General features: G+C 52.0%; 6 protein-coding genes across 6 annotated transcripts; 2 read left to right on the top strand and 4 right to left on the bottom strand.

The window, feature by feature from the left end:
- Positions 1–168: 168 nt before the first annotated feature.
- Positions 169–5,032, bottom strand: ASPGLDRAFT_127131 (putative membrane bound C2 domain protein (vp115); the record flags this gene model as incomplete). The annotated part of the gene is made up of 6 exons (XM_022540705.1): positions 169–1,521; positions 1,576–1,859; positions 1,915–4,317; positions 4,377–4,638; positions 4,693–4,755; positions 4,820–5,032. 6 exons carry the CDS (start codon positions 5,030–5,032, stop codon positions 169–171), a joined length of 4,578 nt encoding a protein of 1,525 aa, XP_022400663.1.
- A 1,505-nt stretch (positions 5,033–6,537) lies between these two features.
- On the bottom strand, positions 6,538–6,823 carry ASPGLDRAFT_47672 (uncharacterized protein). The gene is made up of 2 exons (XM_022546726.1): positions 6,773–6,823; positions 6,538–6,719 (listed from the first exon to the last, which is right to left on the bottom strand). Exons 1-2 carry the CDS (start codon positions 6,797–6,799, stop codon positions 6,567–6,569), a joined length of 180 nt encoding a protein of 59 aa, XP_022400662.1. The 5' UTR covers positions 6,800–6,823; the 3' UTR covers positions 6,538–6,566.
- A 443-nt stretch (positions 6,824–7,266) lies between these two features.
- Positions 7,267–8,189, bottom strand: ASPGLDRAFT_367294 (uncharacterized protein). Its single transcript, XM_022544729.1, has one exon. It carries the CDS (start codon positions 8,130–8,132, stop codon positions 7,422–7,424), a length of 711 nt encoding a protein of 236 aa, XP_022400661.1. The 5' UTR covers positions 8,133–8,189; the 3' UTR covers positions 7,267–7,421.
- A 585-nt stretch (positions 8,190–8,774) lies between these two features.
- On the top strand, positions 8,775–10,385 carry ASPGLDRAFT_58363 (RPC34 RNA polymerase subunit family protein). Its single transcript, XM_022548313.1, has 2 exons — positions 8,775–9,178; positions 9,235–10,385. The coding sequence occupies exons 1-2, from the start codon at positions 8,940–8,942 to the stop codon at positions 10,043–10,045; spliced, it is 1,050 nt and encodes a 349-aa protein (XP_022400660.1). The 5' UTR covers positions 8,775–8,939; the 3' UTR covers positions 10,046–10,385.
- A 3-nt stretch (positions 10,386–10,388) lies between these two features.
- On the bottom strand, positions 10,389–11,838 carry ASPGLDRAFT_47670 (putative PHD finger domain protein). Its single transcript, XM_022546724.1, has one exon. The coding sequence runs from the start codon at positions 11,680–11,682 to the stop codon at positions 10,435–10,437; it is 1,248 nt and encodes a 415-aa protein (XP_022400659.1). The 5' UTR covers positions 11,683–11,838; the 3' UTR covers positions 10,389–10,434.
- A 451-nt stretch (positions 11,839–12,289) lies between these two features.
- Positions 12,290–13,987, top strand: ASPGLDRAFT_126882 (nicotinate phosphoribosyltransferase; the record flags this gene model as incomplete). The annotated part of the gene is made up of 5 exons (XM_022540682.1): positions 12,290–12,392; positions 12,450–12,533; positions 12,596–13,215; positions 13,268–13,700; positions 13,767–13,987. The coding sequence occupies 5 exons, from the start codon at positions 12,290–12,292 to the stop codon at positions 13,985–13,987; spliced, it is 1,461 nt and encodes a 486-aa protein (XP_022400658.1).
- Between the last annotated feature and the right edge of the window lie 160 nt (positions 13,988–14,147).

Genomic DNA, 14,147 nt, shown 5'->3' with positions numbered 1-14,147 from the left:
CATGCAGGATAAATACAATTCCATTATCATCATGGCTAATCCGGTAAAAGGCAACACAAAAAAAAAAAAAAAAAAAAATAAAGCAAACACGCAAAGGATATCATACCCACAAAATAACTTATGTACCGTTCTAAAGCAATGTAAAACAATCAAGAAAATGAAACATGATCATGCCCCACTAGCACTCCTCTTACTCAAGAAGCTCCGACGACCTAGCCTCTTCGAGTCCGGGCTATCCATCACCTCCGACACATTGTCGCCGGTGTTCGAGTGAGATGTAGTCGGACGGAGCGATGCCGAGTCCGGTGAGCTGAAGCTGCTGCGGATCGAAACGCTGCCATTTCCAACGGTGACGGCCTTCTCCTGTCCAGCGCCCGATCCCTGGTTGTTCACAAAGAAGAGGGCCTCGCCCAGGACGTCGTCAGAACCAAAGGTCGCGTGGTCGACCACCCGGATCTGGTATTGAGCATCCTCCGTAGTGTTGTGCACCCGGCAAGTTTCGTGAGAGGAGTCAAACTGCACCGCACCGCCGCTGGCCTTGATCGCCTTGGACTTGTGCACGTCCTTGGCGCCCTTGGGGCCGATGGCCTTGACTAACACACGCACGTTGGCTCCAGATGGGAAACCGCTAGCCGAGACAATGGAGATGGTTGCAGTGCCGGTGTCTCCCTTGCCACCACTACCGCCGATGCCGAGACGGTCGCCAAAGTGCGAGGCCACGCTGCGCGTCCGCTCGTGTCGCTGGCTGTTGGCAGATGAGCCTGGTGGCGTAGCGCCTTCAACAAGGACTGCAGACGGTCCCAAACTGCCAACGGCGTCTTCGCTCTCAGCTGGCTCCTCAGCGGCATCACCACTGGTGATAGACGAAGCGTCATCACCACCCTTGGAGAACCGCGACTTGATACCGTTTTTGAGGAACGAAGCTCCCTTGATAACGTTGCCTCCAACGAAACCAACACCCTTGACGGGTGCCCCAACAATCTTGCCGGGGGTGGCGAACGTACCCGAGAAAGTAGACGATCCCTGTCGCGCACGCATAACGTAGGTGGGCTTAAAGAGCAACTTCAAACGGATGGCACCCGACTTGCCGTCCAGGGTAAGGGACACCTCCTGGCTGTGGAACGGCTCCAGCGTTTCAAGACTGATCGGGGTACCACCCAGATAATCGGCTTTGTCCCCAAAGTCCCAGTCGTACACATCGACACGGAAGTCGGAGCCGATACGAGTCTTGACCGGAGTTTCGAAAAATTCGTTCCAAGCTGGGTGGAGAGTCTTCTTCTGCACCTTGGTTTTGAAGATTTCCTTGTCCTCCAGGCGGAACTTGCAGTACGGGTCACTAAAACCGTTACGGTCGGCCGATGGGAGCTCCGCTGCGTCCAACACGTCCACACGTAGAGTACCCATGTTGTTGATACTCTCGGAAGGATCGAGCTTCATCTTGACCGGAATGTACCTGGCACTGACCGTGACCTTGCTCACTTCCCCGTGCTCCGAACGGAGGGCCAATTCCGTTGGGTTGTACTATGTAAAGTTAGAATAAGAACAACTCTGAATAAAAAGAGGGAAACCACGTACAAGAATACGTTGCAAAGTCGTAAAGGTGTCTCCGGCCAACTTGGCTACACAGTGTTCGTCACTGTCGTCCTTGGGGTCGTTCTTGTCCACCAGGCGCAGCGTAAGCTTGGAGAACTCAAGCTCACGCACGAAAGAGTCGCCAACATCCCCAAGCTTGACGGATTTCGAGCGAAGCTTAGGTGACACGTAGGCGGGGAACATGTAATCGTCCATCACAGCTTCCAACTGCACGTTGGCATGGGCAAGCTGCACCTCATGGAACTTGTACACGAGGAATCCAGACTCTGGAATTTCGGTCAGTTTTAGTTTTTCATAGACAAAGAAAAGATAGATACATACCGTAGTTGTGAATATCTTCGACACCAACGTAGGTCTTGGGAATCTGGGTCGACTTGATCGACATAGCCTCCGAGTCCTTGGCAGTCGTAGGACGAGATCCGACGGTTTCGAGACTGGCACGGCCGTTGGGTTCGCCATTGGACGTGGTGCCGTTCGTGACCTTCGAGTCCGTGCTGAGCGACTTGGAATGAGAGACCTTGGGTCTGGAGTCGGTGCTCCTCCTCGACAGAGTCGGAGTCGGAGGTTCGCCGTTGGTGTCCTCTTGCTCCGCTTCTTCCTCTTCCGCCTCTTCTTCGGGGTTGACAACGGGGATGGTAGGGTAGAAGGCGACTGTGTAGTGAATGGTACCTTTGGGCTGTCCAGTGCCAATCCGAAGATTGCTAGAGACGGGTTGCTTCTCGTCATCAATGTCATACTCGCCAGTCTCCGTCTCGTGGACGTAGTCGGAAGCTGACAGTTCGACAGAGCCCAGGGATCGGTCGCTGCCCATGGATTCCTCGTCCATAACCTCCACTGCGAGTTTCTCACGAGGGTTATGGATCGGAACATAAACCACTTCGTCCCATTCGGGGTTCAGGTTGTTGCGGAAAGTCACCGTGCGAGCCTTCATGATACCAGAAAGCATCACTCGAGCGTAGGGATCAGACTTGCCCATCGTCTCCAGGTTGCGCAGGCTACTCGCGCTCTTGAAGTGGAAACGCATGACACCGATCGGGTCGACGTAGCCAGCGCTGCCCGAGATACCTCCCACAGCCACGGGCTTCCACTGCAGCGTCAGTTTGGCGCGACCAGTCTTGGCCCCGTGCAAATGGAACCAATCCTGGCCCTTTTCGTTCATTTTGATCAAGTCGTTCAGTTTAATCTGGTACTTGCCAAGAATCGGGTCCGCCACGATATCGCGGTCATCCTTAATTACCAGACCCAGACGAGCCGACTTCCGATCCGTAACCAGGAATTCCTTGGACGCATTTTGGAAAATGGGGTTGTTGGTACGCTTGAGCTTCTTCGTGATATGGATTTCCTTGCCATTGAGGAGAAGTACACCATAGGGGTTGAGCTGGCCCACGATACTCTTGTGAGCGTCCAAGTCCTTGGCCTGCTCAACCGTGAACCGAGCAATACCAGTGTTGAGCTCCGGAGGGGGCTCCGCCTCGCCATTTTCCAGTTGCCGGCCTTCGAGAACGGGGAAGAACCGCACATCGGCATGAATTACACCGCGATTTCGGCCGCTAGCCATGACATCGAGGTAGATACTCTCGTGTTCAGACTGCTCCTCCAGCCGGTCCAAAGCGAAAGTGGCCGTTCCCAGTTCTTTGTCCTTGCGGAATTCGTTCCAGTCGTAGGGGTGGATGGTCAACGCATCGGCAAACGAGGTGATAATCACGTACACGGTATCACCCCAGCGGGGGCTATCGGTGTCGTGGATGGTCTTGGTCCGGCCCAGTTCGTTGCGGCTGTTGAGCGTGACGGTCGCATACGGATCGGGGGTGCCCGAGAACTTGTCGGGGTTCTTCAGGTGATGAGCTCCGTGCAGTGTGATGGCCACGACACCGATGGCTTGGTCGACAGGGTTTCCGGCCAGCATCTTGGCGATTTCGACGGGGAAGACGTTAGGAGCATACATCATGGGACCGAGGTTGTTGTGGATCTGATCCTTGATGAAGCTTTCGAGACCAGGAATGAAGTTGATATCAAAGCCCAGTGTGTCACCACCGAGCGGCTTGCAGACATAGTCAATCTCAGGGCGGTCCAAGAAGCAAACGTCGACACGCTCGATATGCGGGAAGGGGATCTGCAGCTTGACCTTGACCCGCATCAAACCGCTGCAGGCCATGTCCTCCACAATCACGTCGAGACCCTTGCTGACAACACCTTTACCCAAACGAACTTCGAGAACAACCTTGGGGTTGATCTTGTTCTTGAGTTGGCGCGCCGTCAAGTCCATGGTATCGTTGGGCGTAAAGCTGAATTTCCAGTCCATGACGATGGTGTCAACTTCGGTCTTGGGGTACGTCTTGACGTGTTCTAAACGGGGAGGCTTGGTACCAAGAATGAAGGTCTTGAGACGCAAGCTGTCAAGCATGGCCGGGGTGGCCGTACTGAGGACCTGGTCGACGGAGTTGATGATCGAGTCACAGAGAACGGGAGCGTAGATGGGCCAAAATTTCACGAGGAAACTGTTGATCCATTCAAGACTCTCGGTGTCGGTTTCCAAACGCTGTTTGGCCATTTCGCGATTGATATCGTCACGGAAGTTCCGACGAACACGACGCAGGGAGGTACGGTAGTAGGTACTGCAGGCGGCCATGATGATGAAGATCCAGGCAAGACCACCTCCCAGAATAGCAATCACCCAGGAACCGAGACAGGCAAAAACGATGACACCGGCATTGTGATACCAATCTAGACGACACCAAGTCAGTCAGCTACTGAATGCAAGGTGTATTAATCTGGGTTCTTACCTCCGAAGAACTTGTCATCCAATTTGCCTTCCAGGAAGGTCTGGTGGTCTAATAATGTGCCTTCTTCCTGTTCTTCTTCGGTCGTCTCGTGAACAAATTGCGGTTCCCAACCAGTTCTGTCGCGAGCCCATCGCATATCATCCTCTGCGCCGGCTTCTGCTCCCTCTTTCTGCCCTTCCTCGGCACCTGCTTCTTCCCGCTTGAGGAGGTCCGTGGCCGTCCTCATGGGAGGGAGTTCGTACTCATCGGCTCCGCCGTTATCCTGAGAAGTCGTGTTAATAAGGAATTTGAAAGAATTGACTCAGGAAAAGCTCACCTTATCCGTAATAATAGCAGTTCCCTTTGGTTCGTGGTCATGGTGGAAATTTGGAGGCACGTGCTATTTCCACGACAGTCAGCTAGGCTGCAATCAATCGAGATTTCAACTACAGAATTCGACCTACAGCTTGTGCCGCAGCGGCTTTTTCCTCGGGAGAAGCATGAGGATCGAATTGATAAGCAGGCATGCCAGCCTTCTCGGTCTCCTCGAGCAAAACCTTTTCGACATCCTCGGGGTTCAAGTTGGACTGGGGGTCCTGAGCCGCATTCTGGGCGGTCTCGATAGCTCCCTGCTGCCTCGATTCGGCTTTGACGTCCTCGCCATGTTGGGATGCCATTGCGCCGAGGCTGGGGATTGAAGAGGAGGAGAGACAGACGGAGGCAGAGAAATTTCTAGCCGCCTTCTACGAGACTCTCGAGGAGCTCAGTCTGGAGAGTCAGGCGGATCCAGAGGGACTAGTATACGGAATAACGGAGGTAGGGAGGGAGGACGACGGGGAGAACAGTGAGAGGGTAAGAAGAAGGAAGATTGGAGGAAAAAGAGAAAAGAAGAAAAGAAAAAGACTCGGGGACGGAATGAGCGAAGAACGTCAGAAGAGGCGGCTGGTTCTGCGGCCTCCGCAGCGGGGACGGGCTGATTGATTGACTTACAGCTCAGCTCCGCGAGAGACGATCGGGTTCGTATTTCGAGAAATAGAGACAAATTCAGTCGGGGAGGGTTGTTCAAGAGGGGGATTGAGTAACGAATGAAGATAGTGAGGTTACAGTGATAGTAAACAGAAGAAAAGGGAAAAAAAAGAGAGAGAAGAGGACAGATCTGGGGCCAAAAGGACGAATTCGGCGTATCGAAAGGAGATTCAGCTGTGGCTGTTGCATGAGCCACACATGTATGGTATTACCGATGATAAGGAATTCAAAGAGCAAGGGATGACGTCGCGTAGTGCACTTACAAAGTACTGATACGTACTGATACGTACTGATACGTACACCTCACGATCGACCTGTGGCGCAGCAGTGGATTCGATCTATTGGAAATGGTCCCATTTTGGAAATGTGCTTACGTAGGCACCGCCACGTTGGATGGCACAAGTACAGATGAGTTCTGGAATTCGGAGTAATTAATATGCAAAATCAAGACAATGATATCAAATTCTACTTTTAAGATAGAAACAAAGGGGGTAGATAAGGGAGAATAATGTGGGATACAGAACAGTAGTAGCCGCCAAGAACCCCTGGTGATGGTTCCCACCGCTTAATATGGGTTCCCATGGATCGAATCCCTCAGACCGTCATAGTTCCGAGGTTCCAACCTTTCTACGGATTACGCCGTACTCAGAGTATGTAGAGATACAAAAGAGGGTGCGGTGACCGTCGACACGTAGCACGCATTCAGTTCCTCAGCTGAGGTCAGAGCACCGAATATGCAGAGTCGTGCTGCAGTACAGAGTGCTCGTACATCTTGCTTTAGTGAGATCTGTACAAGTGCATCGCTAGTCCCAATCGGTCAATTCTGCTGCAGATCACATAACTTCACAGCACTCAAGTACAAAACCGAATGAGAGTGCATGTATTGGAATAGAAAGTCTTAAGGCGTCAATCGAGCAGAAGTTTGGAATATTGAAATTCTTATTGTGCGATTCCAATAAGCTCCACAGTCACAGGCCCGGGCAATCCACTCTGACTCGCTCAGAATTTTTTAAACTTCAATAGACAGCGATCCGGCGTGATAGCGTCCGACCATAGAGTACAGAATACAAATCCTACGATGGTTGTGTGCCTCGCACAAAAGCTGTAAAGACTGCACATGCATATCATTAAAGAAAGCCAATTAATCGAATTACATGCATCATCACTTTTTCTTTTCGTCAGTGTTTACCGTCCCAAGCGGATCACACCAGCCGCCATCAGCTTCTGGATCTTCGTCCGCACTTGCGAGTTCTTCATGTGCTCTTGCAGGGCCACCGGGTCGCTCTTGGCCTGCTGCAGGATGCTCTGCATAACGGGGTCCTGGAGAATCGACATGATCTAGTACAGTCAGTATAATTCGAATTGGTTCATACACATATCCAGGAACTCACCTCAGGGTCATTCTGAATGCGTTCCATGGTCTGTTGCTCTGTCTCACCAGCACGGGCGCTGAACTGAGAATCCAAGCACTTCTGCGATTGCTGCTCGATCTCGCGAGCAAACGAACCGTCGTCGTGCTCCTGCGCCTCAGTGCACACATCCAACGCCCTGTTGTACTCCTTCATAGCCACCAGAGCTTGCGACTTGCGCATGTACGCGCGGATAAACTTGGGGTCCCGGCTGATGGCATCGTCGCAGTCCTGCACTGCCTGGGGGAACGCCATGAGCTTGACGAGCGCGGCAGCCCGGTTGGAGAATCCACGGGGATCCTGCGGCGCCCGCTTCGTCATCTCGGTGAACGCTTCCACTGCACCCGGCCAGTCAGCCTCCTGGAACTTCTGCTGTCCCAGTTCGCGTGCCTTGTCGGCCTCAGCGGGGTCGATGTAGGATTCCTTCTCGGCCTTGCCCTTAGCCTTCTCGACATTCCGGAGCTTCGTCAGAGCATCAGGGGTGCGGTGCTCAGTGAGCGACTTGTTGTAGAACTCGATGGCCTGGGTGAGATCACCGAGCTTTTCATAAGCGGTTCCGATACGTGCGAACGACCTGTAGTATTGAACCGTGTTAGAAACACCCCACGAGATGTAGATGACTTTCAGACACTTACTTGGCAAGCACCTTGAAGTCCGCACGGTGTTCGCGGCCCTCCTCGATAGCCTTCTGGCAGGTCTCGATGGTGCCCTGGTAATCGCCGTTCTCAAACTTGGCCGCACCAATGTTGTTAAGGTATGTGACGTCCTTGTTCGCTTCCCAAGCCTTGTTGTAGTGCTCGATAGCCTCGTCGAACTGTCGCTTCTTGTAAAAGTCGTTACCAATCTTTTTCTCAGCGTCACCAGCTTCTTGTGCCTTCTTCTTAGCAAGGGCCTCCTCGTCTTGCGGTTCCGGCTCGGGTTCGGGTTCGGGCGCCTTCTTCGGTTCGGGCTTAGGTGCCTCCTGCTGAGCCTCTGGTGCAGCACCCTCAGGAGGACCGCCAAAGTTCATGTCAATTCCCAAAAGCACACTCATAACCTGCAAGAAGCGAGGGTCCTGGATCTCCTGGCCAACGCTGTTGGGGTTCTCCTTGACACGCTGCAGCTTCGCCATGAACTCGCCGTCTGCGAGGAGGGGGGATGTCTTGGGGTTGCTGGCCAGCTTCTGGAACAGTTGAGGGTCGTTGAAGATTCCACCAATACCTCCTGACGGGTCAGCGGTGTCTCCCTTCACTTCGGCGTCAATGGCTCTCTTCACGGCGGCAAAACCAGACTTGGCCTGGTCGTTCCCGGGCTCGAGGTTGAGGGCTTCTTCGTAGGCATCGTGGGCAGCCACTGCACCCATTAGCACACAATAATCCCCACATTATCTTTGTCGTATCAATCATCCATCACTTACGGAGGTCTCCCTGGCCACGAAGGGCAGCACCCTTACGCACCCAACCCTTGGACCAATCGGGCTTCAACTCAGTTGCCTTGTTTGCATCGTCGAAGGCATTTTGGTAGTCACCCTTGGCGGAATACACAGCAGAACGGTTCGAATAGAGGATGTGATTGCTAGCTTCGATCGCAATAGCCTGAGAGAATTTGTCGCTGCGAAATCATGTCAGTGCTCCAGCTCTTGTTATGCAAAACCGTCATAGCGCGGGGTAACTTCATACACAGCAGTAGAGTAGTCTTTGGCAGAGAAGGCCTTGTTGCCCTCAGCCTTCAACGCGTCAGCCATGGTGTAGATATGAGGTATCAAGATGAAAATGCTAAGTTGAAATTAAATGTCTTTTTTTTTTTGCAATCTGGACCGGGGGAAGCTGCGTTCATAATCTCTGACGGGCTGATCTTCTCGAAATTTCCGGCAGTTACCTTATGCCTCAGGCAGAAGTACCTTAGTACCACCAGGCATCAAGGCAGACAAGCTTTTTCTTTTGCGCTAAACCATTTTAGGCCTCCCCGCTGAAAAACATCTCCGCCGCCTTTTCTCACTCTCTTTCGCTGTGTCATTTTTCATTCATTATTCTTTTTCGGGTATATTAAGCAGTCGCAACTAGTCGCAAGTGATGGATTACTGAATATGCTATTCCATAAGCCTTTCCGGTGATATTACGCAGCTCTCTCCTCCTTTGTCCTCTCGCCGGCGACCTCATCGACCTTCAAAATGGCCGCCTCCGTGACGGAGCTCGCCTCCAAGCTCTACGATGCCTGCCAGGCCAATTTCGCGTCCGACCATCTCTTCTATCAGCAAGATCTGTTAGGTCTGGGCGTTGTTCCGAAAAATGACCTTCCGCTTATGTTACAATGCACCCAGACGCTGGTAGACCAGAAATTGTTCCGTCTGCTCGCTGGTAAAAATGATCGGCTGGCATGGAAGATTATCTCTCGCGAAGATGCGGATAAGTACGTTTTGGTTTCTTTGACTTCTGGATATCCAAATACTAACCGTTACCGTCTAGACTGCAGAATCTGAGCCCCGACGAAAGTTTGGTGTATAATGTGATTCATTCGACTGGCCGCTCAGGAATCTGGGTCCGCGCTATCCAGACCCGCACCAACCTACACAAGTCCATTCTCGACCGTTGCCTCAAGTCGCTCGAAGGCAAGAACTACATCAAAAGCGTCCACAATGTCAAATTCCCCAGTCGCAAGATGTACATGCTCGCGGGCCTGGCCCCGAGCGAGGATGTCACCGGAGGCGCCTGGTTCACGGACGGAGTGCTGGACGCGAACTTCATCAACAGCGTCGCGGGCTACATCGAGTACACCGTGAGTCGCAAGAGCTGGTACGAGGTGCCCAGCGCCGATGGGCCGGGGAAGAAGCGCCTTAAGACCGGGGCCGGCAGCGTGGCTGTGAAGCCAGAATCGGGTGAAAAGCAATATCTTCCGTTTCCCGCTGGGTATCAAGGGTATCCGACTGCCAGTATGATCACGGCCGCCGTGAACGAGAGTGGTATCACGCCCGTGCGACTGGGCGAGGAGAGTATTGTACAACTCCTCGAAATGCTGTGCTTCGACAACAAGTTGATCGCGCTGAAAAACGGCGAGGTCTACAAGTCCGTCAAGCACCCCGAAGCAGTGAAATCCGCGCAAGCACGGAAACCCGGGGGCGAAGACGCGGACGAGATAGACTACCTAGTCAGAAATGGCATGACAGAAGCGCCGTGCGGCCAGTGCCCCGTGTTCAAACTATGCGCTCCTGGCGGAGCGGTCAGTCCAGAGACATGCGACTACTTCGACCCGTGGTTAGAAAAGGCGCTTGGGTTCTGATCGTCGGTCACATATCGATCGGCCTGTCACTCTTTTCTATAACCCGGTGGTTCTCCGGGCTTTCTTCTTTCTATGCCTTACTTATAATCAGGTGGCTGGGAAGATCATACCTCTTTGCATAGCGTTGGCGTTTTATTTAAAAAGTTCTATTTGGCATTGGCAAGGTTGAGATCTCATGTGATGAGATTGTATCTATAGCTATATCTAACGAAATTTAGAGAAGGATAATTGATCCTGATTTATACAGAGTACATCATGGAAGAATGAGGTCGTAGCCGAGTGGCCATGGTCAATGAATTCAAAACGCAATGGGTATAATGTACAGTAAAGCAGTGCGCGCATCAAAAAAAAAAAAAAAAAAAAAAAAAAAAAAAACAGGGAAGAAAAAACTATTTTCCCAAAGTAGCCCTACACTCATCACAATACCACGTCCCAACCGGCTCCCTCGTCAACCCCACACATTTCCAATGAAACCACTCATACGGACAGTTATCATTATCACAAGCAACCATATCCCCATGGCTAACGCTGCGACAAGTGCAATAAACCTTCGTATCCTCGTTTCCCTCATCCTCATCATCGTCGTCAAGGTCATTCCCTGCATCGTTCTCAGAGTCAGACATATCCGCGTCGCTCAGCATCGAGTCATCTTCGTCGTCGTCTCCGCCGGCGGAGGGGGATTTCTTCATGCCGATCCGGATCCGCGATGCGCTTGAAGATCGCTTTGAGGCTTTGCTCATTGATTTGAGTTTCTTGAGTTGCTGGTGAGGCGCGACTTTCTTGGTCAGGGCTTTTCGGGTTACCCCTACTGTGCGTGGGCCGGCGCTGCCGGCGCGGCTGGTGCTGGGGGTTCCTGCTCTGGGGGTCCCAGGGCCTATGGATGATTGGCGGAGGTTGGAGGATGTGGTGGGGAGTGTGCTGAGTGATGGGTTTAGGCGGCGTCGCTTGCTGTCCACCGCGCCGGCGGATGATTCCCGTTGATGTCGTTGCTGGAAATGTGAAGTCGCGGTTGCGGCCGGAGTTGCTGGAGCGGAGCTTCGCGCACCAATTTGCGAGTTTAGAGCGGCTAGACCACCCGGACGGGCGAGGGACTGGCTAAGTCTCTGAGTAGCGCCTAATACTGCGTTTGCGTTTCCCGACGTAGGGTTGAGAGGAGCGGCAGAGTAAGACGACGAATCGCCCGCCGTGGTATCCGGAAAGAAGATCTTGGGCGGATCCCGATATTGGTCTTTATTGCTGTTGAAGAGAGAAGGGATAGGAGGGTCATTAGACAAGACGCCGTCATTCTGTAAATCCCGAATCTTGATATCCAACTTCTTAATCTGTCGATCCAGTAACACGCACGCCTTCTCGCTCAGTTGAATCTTCTCCTCTTGCAGTTGCTGGGACCTATCGAAGTTCTGCAGAATAACCTTTCCGTATTGTTCTTCCTTGGGGTTTGGCGCAAGACTACCGTTCAACTTGATGAATTTCTGTAAACTACCATCCCGGGTATTGATTGCTGTGCGAGCGTCCTGGATAGTTTTATCCTTTGCTTGGATTTCTTCCATCAGGTGGTTGATCTCCGCTGGCAAGTTCGCCACATCGTGGACGAACTGCTCCAGCACCGATGCGCAGTCTTCTGCGCCGTGAGACATTTTCTCCTCAATACTTCAGTTCGCAGTGATGTAGAATGAGCTTGCGCCTTTCTTGATTACTCAACCGTATTCGGTGCTCTTGATCCAACGCAATATGGGCCTTTCTTCAAATCGAACTTTCTGTTTAATCTGCCAACGCGACTAACGATGGTGACGATATCTTAAAGCTGAAAAGGGAAAGTTGAAGAAGTGAAGACGCGATGCGGAGGAACAGGATCGCTGCGAGTCACGTGTAGCACTGCCACATATCCATCAGCCACGTCTGCAGCCACAGATAAGCTTCCGAGCTCGCTGTTAAACGGCCTCAGCCTCAGCTGAACTACGGCCGCCACGAATTTCCTCTGCCAGTACTACTATATAAGAAATAAAGTAAGTTATGTTATTCAAGAATTTCCTGTCGATTAGACTCTGTGACGTACAATGATCACATCCGCTGCAAACGGTGCAAACATCAGATATCTATGGATGATCCCCTCAATCGTTTGCTTTCTCCCCCACTCTCTGCAATTCTCTTCCGCTGTCTCAAAGGCTTCGTTTACGGTCGCTTCGAACTGACAACCCGATTGATGTGCTATTGAGAGCTGGATCCATACAATACCAGATGACCATGAGCGAGGAACCGCTTCCGGAGGGAGTCTTCTCCCTCCTGGACACTGATCTCTACAAGTTGACGATGCAGTGTGCCATTCTCAAGTACTTTCCTGATGTTGGTGAGTCGCTAAGATTCTAGGAATCTGGTCGTTTCAGCATACTGACGCTCCTGTCAGATGTGACTTATGGGTTCACGAATCGTACCCCGCAGATGACATTCACGCGAAGCGCATACAAATGGCTCTTACGACAGATGGACAGTATGTGAATGCATCTAGTCGCGGAAACCTCGGGCTGCTAATAGTGCATTATTTCTGTCTAGAAATCGCAAATATTCGCGTCTCGCCGGACGAGATTGAATTCCTGAAGAAGCGATGTCCTTACTTCAATGACGCATACCTGCAGTTCTTGACGACGTTCAAACTTAACCCCTCCGAGCAAATTGAAATTACTTGGACACCTGTGGACGACACCGGTAGTGACGAAGATGTCGGCGGTATCGAATATCTCATCAAGGGCCGCTGGGTCGAGACAATACTCTACGAGATCCCTCTGCTTGCGCTGACCAGCCAAGCATACTTCATGTTCTGCGATAAGGACTGGGACTACAACGGTCAGGAGGACAAGGCGTTCCGGAAAGGATGTGCACTGCTTGAACACGGCTGTGTTTTCTCGGAGTTTGGTTCGCGACGTCGACGGGACTATCACACTCAGGATTTGGTCATGAAAGGACTTTGCGCGGCTGCGAAAGAGAGCCAGAAAAAGGGCTGGAAGGGTGTCTTTACGGGATCGAGTAATGTCCACTTTGCGATGAAGTATGATGTGGATCCGGTTGGCACTGTTGCCCACGAGTGGTACATGACGATCGCTGCTATCACTGATGATTACGAGAATGCCAATGAGATAGCACTGAGATACTGGCTAGGATGTTTCGGTGAGGGGGTAAGTTTCATGGTTGTATTCCTTTGCCTGAGCAACACACTGACAAGCCTAGGTCCTTGGAGTCGCATTAACAGACACATTCGGTACACCAGCCTTCCTCGATGCCTTCTCCAAGCCAATACCCGAATACACCAGCGCAGGAGTCGGTGCCGTCAGCACAAGCGCATCCGGAGCCGGCACCACAACCCAGTCCAACATCCAAAGCGAGGCACAAATCACACCTCCAATCGCGGCACCAATTCACGAGGGCGGCGAGCACAAGAAGAAGACATACGCGGACGTATACACCGGTGTTCGCCAGGACTCTGGCGACCCCAGTTATTTCGTGAAGATGGTCCGCGACTTCTACGATGGACACGGCATTACAGGCCAGAAGGTCATCGTCTTCTCGGACTCGCTCAACATCGAAAATTGTCTAGAATACAAGGTCATTGCGGAGGAAGCAAACTTCAAGCCTGTTTTCGGTGTCGGGACATTCTTCACCAGTAAGCCACCTCCCCTTCCCTCCTAACCACTATCTCTAGTCCAATCCGGCTAATATTGTGCTCCAGACGACTTCATCAACAAAGCAAGCGACGAAAAATCCAAACCCCTCAACATCGTCATCAAAATCGCTACCGCAAGCGGCCGCCCGGCCGTCAAACTCAGCGACAACATGGGCAAGAACACCGGCGACAAAGACACCGTCCAGCAGGTCAAGCAGAAGCTTGGATACGTCGAGCACACTTGGGAGCAGGGGAATGAGACTAACCGGTGGGCGGATAAGAGCTGAGCGCAACGCGTTTCTGTGAATGAATGAATTCCCTACGGCGATGGTCTTCTTTTTAACTATGTATATTAATGTTTTTATGTGTCTGTGTGGATATGATTCGAGCGAGCAATTACTTGGATGTTTTTGCGAGTTGTGTTCATGAGATATATCCATTTGCTTT

Source organism: Aspergillus glaucus, assembly GCF_001890805.1.
Source record: "Aspergillus glaucus CBS 516.65 unplaced genomic scaffold ASPGLscaffold_11, whole genome shotgun sequence".
Classification (NCBI taxonomy): Eukaryota; Fungi; Ascomycota; class Eurotiomycetes; order Eurotiales; family Aspergillaceae; genus Aspergillus; species Aspergillus glaucus.
The sequence above is the reverse complement of the archived record's forward strand: the minus strand, read 5'-3'. Positions and strand labels throughout refer to the sequence as shown.